The following is a 5,833-nucleotide window of genomic DNA, read 5'->3' as shown; positions in this document are numbered from 1 at the left end:
CCAAGGCTGATCTCTGTTGTGTCTCTGTCGGGGTACGGAGTTAGCTGCATTCTTCTCATGAGGATCATGGTTAGTGATGCAACTACAGTGTAGAAATCTAAAAATGGATAATAAAATTTATTTTCTATGTCCCTAACAAACAGGCCAGCGGGAGCAGCGGCTTCTTCTTGGGTGGTGGCAGCAGGCAGGGATGCCCTGTCGGGGGGGGGGGGGGGGGAGGCAGTTACAGCACGGACACAGCTTTGGCACAAATGTGTCCCCAGGGTTGGGGGGGGGGGCCAGCGGCTTGTGGGCTCTGTAGCTCTTGGGGGGACTGGTCTGCCCCCAGGCTGGGGGGGCTTCAGCCTCGGGTCAGGGCAAGCCCTCGTATCCGTCCAGGCCGGGGGATGGATGGATGGGGAGCAGCCCTGCGGAGAAGGACTGGGGGACACTGGTGGGTGACAAATGGGACGTGAGCCAGCAATGGGCACTCGCAGCCCAGAAAGCCAAGTGTATCCTGGGCTGCATCCAGAGCAGCGTGGCCAGCAGGTCGAGGGAGGGGATTCTGCCCCTCTACTCCACTCTGGTGAGACCCCCCTGGAGCACTGCGTCCAGCTCTGGGGTCCCCAGTACAAGACAGACACGGACCTGTTGGAGCGGGTCCAGAGGAGGGACATGGAAATGGTCCGAGGGCTGGAACACCTCTGCTGTGAGGAAAGGCTGAGAGAGTTGGGGTTGTTCAGCCTGGAGGAGAGAAGGCTCCAGGGAGACCTTATTGTGGCCTTTCTGTACTTACTAATAGGGGAACTTTTACTTACTTATAAGAAAGATGTAGAGACTTTTTAACAGGACCTGTAGCAATAGGACAAGGAGTCATGGTTTTAACGAAAAGAGGGGAGATTCAGACTAGGTGTAAAAAATTTTTTTTACAATGAGGGTGGTGAGACATTGGCCCAGGTTTGCCCAGAGAGGTGGTCGATGCCCCATCCCTGGAAACATTCCAGGTCAGGTTGGACGGGGCTCTGAGCACCCTGGTCTAGTGGGAGATGTCCCTGCCCATGGCAGAACTAGATGATGACTTCTTTTGAAGGCCCCTTCCACCCCAAACCATTCTCTGACTCCCCACAAGGTGAATCTCAGGCCCCTCCAGGCTCGGAGTGCTTCAAAGGGGCTGTTTGTTTGTGCACGGGGGGGTCCTGCCACAGCACGTGGCCCCTCACGCACCCTGTCCCCCCCACCCAAGGGAGACTGGGGACCCTTTTAGGGCAAGAAGTTGAACCTTGTCCAGTCTGTCCCAGCTCCTTCCCCACCCCAAACTGGAGGACCACCCCCCAGCTGGAACCAAAACTGCTCCCTGGCCAACCATAAGTAGCCCCTGGTGGGGGGACAACAGGAGGGTCACTGCCTGCGGTACAGAGGGGAGCGAGGGACAGGGCTGAGGCCAGGCTTGGAAAGAGAAAAAAAATAAAAAAAGAAAAAAAAAAAGACACTTTTAATTACTCAGTATTTGAGAGAGAGATACAATCCGGAAGGGTTAAAAAGTGGCTGAGTGAGACCAGAGCAAGGCTGGGAGGCAGCAGCAGGGCCACGGGCAACTGCAGGCAGCTGCCTGCGTGGGCAGCCCACCAGGGACGGAGGAAGCGGGGCCCGGGGCTCGTAGCCAGCACGGCCACCGCGGGCAAGGGGGGGTCGTGCCGGGGCCACCCCCCAGCCTCTGGGGGTGACAGAGCCGGGGTGGGACACCCCCCCGCTAAACCCAGGGAGCAGGATGGGGATGGGTAGGGCAGTCCCAGTCCCTTAAAGTGCCTTTAACGGGCAGGCGGCCGCTTCAAACTGGGGCGGGGGGCAGCTGGGGCTGGACAGGGTCCACTGTTGCCTCCCTCCTGCCCAGTCCCCCCCATTGTCCCCCCAGGGCCGAGCGGTGGGGGGGGTCTGTTTGTGTCCCCCCCCCCTCCATGCCCCAGGGGCTATTGCATTGATCCGACATTCGATTCACAAGGACGGCGGCACCGGCACAGTCTGAGGGGTCCGGCACAGTCTGAGGGGTCCGTGCGCCCCAGCGGGGGTTCACCGGGGAGGGAGGGGCCGTCGGACCCCCGCCTCACTGGTTGCCTTCATAGTTGAGCACGTAGTAGTCGTGCACGTACATCAGGACGGCGATGGGCTGGCCGATGATCAGGGATATCCAGACGGCCGCGTTCCCGTAGTTACCCCTGAGGAATTTGGAGACGAACCAGGCCAGCGGGATCTGGAAGGGATGGAGCAGCGTCAGCCCCACGGCAAAGCGGGGCTCAACCTCGGGGGGCTGCAGGACCCCCCCAAACCCCTCTCCCCCTTCCCAGGGGACCCAGCACGGAGTCAGGGCTCGCGCTTACCTGAGCCGCCATCCCCATGAACGCCCAGGGCCGCAACATCTTCAGGGGGACGCTCAACAAGTACTGCGGGGACACAGCGTCAGCGACGGACCCGGGCTGGGAGCGATCGGAGCTCCGGGCAGGGACTTGGGGGGGTTAGAGGGGGGGCAGCAGCCAGGCAGCCCCCCCCCAGAGCCAGGAGGGAGCACTGACCTCGTGGAAGAAGGCAGACGCCAGGAAAACGGCCGTCTGGGCTGCCCACTTGCTGGCCCCCCGCTTTAGCATGGGCTTGTAGAAGTGCCTGAGAAGCAGCCCCCCCGTTAGCGCAGGGTCCCGGGAGCGTCACAGCCCCCCAGAGCGAGGGGACACACACGCAGGACAGCCCCCTCCTGCGACACCCCCCCCGCGTACCTGAGACACCACTTGTGGACGGGGATGTTCCAGTTCTGCCAGAAATAGGTCACCGACTCCGAATTCCTGGGGAAGAGAGAGGGCGGTGAGCCGCAACCGGGAGCTGCTGCCTCCCCGTCCCTGCTCGGGGACAGGAGGGACCCCCCCCCTTTGCCCCCCACTCACCACCAGTCCCTGTAAAATTCCCGGTCCCCGAACTGCATCACTTCGGCCACCACGTTCAGGCAGGAGTGGAAGAACCAGTAGAAGAAGATGAGCCAGATGAGGTGGTTGGGGACCTGGGGGGGGGGAGGCAGAAGCCGTGAGGAATAAAGAGGGGGGGGCTGGCTGTGTGTGTGTCCCCCCCACAGGGCAGGGGGACCATCGGGGGGGGCAGCGGGGGTACTCACGGCCAGCTTCAGGAGCCGCTCGATGATCCGGGAATAATCCATGTCCTGCAAGGCATCGGCTCCCGTCACCCCTGTCCCACGGTCACCCGGGAAGAGGGCAGGCAGGGACCGGGCTGTCCTGGGGGGGGCTCGAAATGTGGGAGGGAGGGCAGCTTGGCCGGATCCTGGCGCTGGCTCTGGGGGCCAGGCAGCTTCTGCCCCACTGAGGCCAGGTGGGGGGGAGCTTCTGCCCCCCCCCCCCCCAAAAAAAAACCTTCCCCGGGGCCCCCATCACTCACCCGAAACGGCTTCATGGAGTTCTGGATCGTGGGCACCATCCACTGGAACAGAAAACGCCGCTGGAGCCCGGGCCTGGCACAGGGAGGGGGGGACCCCAACGGCCCCCCCCCACCTCCCCGTGCTGGCAGAGCCCCGGGTACCCGGGGACAGAGCCCCCCCCTCTGCGTGGGTGATGAGAAGGGAGGAGGGTGCCCAGCTCAGCCCCCGGCGACCCCCCAGGGAAGGAGCCCAGAGTGAAGCCCCCCCCCGCCGCCGTACCTGCTGGATCAGCCCCACCAGCAGCTGGATGAAGAAGAGCTGGAAGACAGAGGCAGTGACCGAGCTGTTGGGGGGGGACCCGGCACCCCCGGCCCCCCCCATCTCAGGGACCCCCACCACCCCCACCATCCCTCTATTTCAGGGGACCCCCCATCATCCCTCCTGCCTCAGGGCACCCCCATCATCCTCCCCATCTCAGGGATCCCCCCTGTCGCAGGGACCCCCCCATCCCCTCCTGCCTCAGAGACCCCCCCCCATTTCAGGGACACCCCCCCCCCCAAGTCCTGTTGGCTTTGCTGTGGAAGCAGAGAGCAGGTTCCCACCAACCCTGAGCCCCAACCCCCCGCAAGCAGGACCCCCCCACCTCCGCTCCCCCCCCCCCAGGACCTCCTGGCCCCCCCCCACAGGACCCCCGGCCCCCCCCAGCTCTCACCATCTCGAAGAGGCGCCGGAGGAGGAAACGCTTGCGGATGCGGGGGGAGCGGGGAAAGTTCAGCTCGTAGCACAGGGTGGGCGCAAAGAGAAAGTAGTAGAGATCTGCGAGGAGGGGACGCGTGGGGGCAGGCAGCCGCAGACCCGGGGACCCCCCCCCGTGCCGTGGGGGTCTGGGGACCCCCCCGGTGGGTCAGAGACCCCCCCCCTGCAGGTGTCTGTGGGTGCCACTTACTTCTGTAGGTGAGGTTGGCCGGGTAGGTGACCTCGTTCCTCCCCACATCCCCGTTGGCTTTCTTGGCTGGGAGAGGGGAAGGGAGACGTGAGCCCCCCCCCAGGCAGGATGAAGCCCCCTGCCCGCCCCCCCCACCGGTGCCGTACCTGATGCCGAGCTGTCCTCGGGGGCCGGGGGGGCTGTTTTCACCTCCCTCCTCTCCCTACACCACTTATTGACGTCCCTGAAGGAGAAGAGCTTGAGGAAGACGATGGTGTAGATGGCCAGGGCGAAGACGGCCCCCACTGTGGGGAGAAGAGAGGCGGTCGGGGGGGGGGGCAGGGCCCGATCCTGACCCCCCCAACCCCAGGGCGAGCCTGGATCCTGTCCCTGTGCGTGTCCCCCCCCCTCCTCTCCCCTCACCTGGGGTGATGGAGGTGATCACCAGCACGACGCCGGCGGGGAAGCAGAGGATGGCCAGCAGGTTGAGGGTGTGCAGGGCGGCCCCCGCCCCCTCCGAGAGGGAGCCCTGCGGGAGGGAGACGTGAAACCGGGGTGGGGGGCGCGGGGGGGGACCCTCCAGGCACGGGGAGGGGGCTCCCAGCACCCCCAGGGGGGGGGCTCACCGCTGCCAGCCGTCTCTCCAGGGCCAGGGCCACCACCACGAAGACGTTGGCCGCTGTAAAGAGAAGAGGAGGAGGAGGAGGAGGAAGGCGTTGGAGCTGGCAGAACTGCGTCCCCACAGCCCCGACTTGGGGTGACGGGCTTCGCCAGCCCCCCCATTCCTGGGGGGGCACTCACCGATGATCAGGCAGAGGGAGGGCCAGCTGTAGGGGTCTTTGAGGAAGAGGGAGACCACCTGGATGGGGTCCACCAGGATCCCGTACCTGTGTGGAGGGGGGGGACACACCTGAGCAACCAGCTCCCGAAGCCGGATGGGCCCCCCCGGACACCCACTACGGGGCTGGGGGTGCGCTCCCACCCACACCACCATTCCCCCACGGGGACACCCCCTGCTCCCCCCAAACCCCCAAGAGCCCCTCAGGATCCCTCCAGCAGGACCCCAGGGATCGATGACACCCCCGACATCTGTGTGTGTCCCCCCACCACCACCCCCCCCCAACTCACTTGATGAGGTTTTCCAGGAAGAGCCGGGCGTTGCTCAAGACCTGGAAGAGGAAGGAGGTGCTGGGGGCGGTGGAAGGAGAGGTGGGGGGGACACACGACACAGCCCCCACCCCCTCCCCGGGGACCCCCGGTGCCCTCCCCGGGGTTGGGGCCGGCTCAGGAACGCTCTTGCATCACCGGTGCCACGAGTCTGTGCAAGGGTTGCGGCACGCGGCACGGTGAGTCACACGCCGGCCCAGAAACGACGGCCGCCACGCAACCGCCGTCGCCCCGGGGAGGGGGAACTTCGCGCCTTTTCCCCCCCCCCCCCCACCACCCCCCCAGGGAAGCCCGGAGACCGGTGACCCCGTCGTGGCACAACCGCCGTCGGTGGCTGAGCTAATCGGCCG

At 65.3% G+C, this 5,833-nt stretch overlaps 1 protein-coding gene across 1 annotated transcript in view; it reads right to left on the bottom strand.

Annotated features, from left to right (window-relative positions):
* Nucleotides 1–1,453: 1,453 nt before the first annotated feature.
* The window catches only part of DGAT1 (diacylglycerol O-acyltransferase 1), a 5,392-nt gene continuing 1,012 nt past the window's right edge, over nt 1,454–5,833 (bottom strand). Inside the window, exons 3-17 of the mRNA XM_075024396.1 lie at nt 5,445–5,504; nt 5,118–5,203; nt 4,943–4,995; nt 4,740–4,845; nt 4,484–4,621; nt 4,338–4,403; nt 4,104–4,207; nt 3,671–3,709; nt 3,412–3,453; nt 3,134–3,178; nt 2,910–3,022; nt 2,745–2,810; nt 2,547–2,634; nt 2,355–2,417; nt 1,454–2,227 (exon numbers count right to left, since the gene is read on the bottom strand). Coding sequence (XP_074880497.1) covers nt 2,081–2,227; nt 2,355–2,417; nt 2,547–2,634; nt 2,745–2,810; nt 2,910–3,022; nt 3,134–3,178; nt 3,412–3,453; nt 3,671–3,709; nt 4,104–4,207; nt 4,338–4,403; nt 4,484–4,621; nt 4,740–4,845; nt 4,943–4,995; nt 5,118–5,203; nt 5,445–5,504 — 1,216 coding nt within the window. The 3' untranslated portion in view covers nt 1,454–2,080. The remainder of the gene's footprint in view (nt 2,228–2,354; nt 2,418–2,546; nt 2,635–2,744; nt 2,811–2,909; nt 3,023–3,133; nt 3,179–3,411; nt 3,454–3,670; nt 3,710–4,103; nt 4,208–4,337; nt 4,404–4,483; nt 4,622–4,739; nt 4,846–4,942; nt 4,996–5,117; nt 5,204–5,444; nt 5,505–5,833) is intronic.

The sequence above is a fragment of the Buteo buteo genome, chromosome 3 (genome assembly GCF_964188355.1).
Source record: "Buteo buteo chromosome 3, bButBut1.hap1.1, whole genome shotgun sequence".
Classification (NCBI taxonomy): Eukaryota; Metazoa; Chordata; class Aves; order Accipitriformes; family Accipitridae; genus Buteo; species Buteo buteo.
The sequence above is the reverse complement of the archived record's forward strand: the minus strand, read 5'-3'. Positions and strand labels throughout refer to the sequence as shown.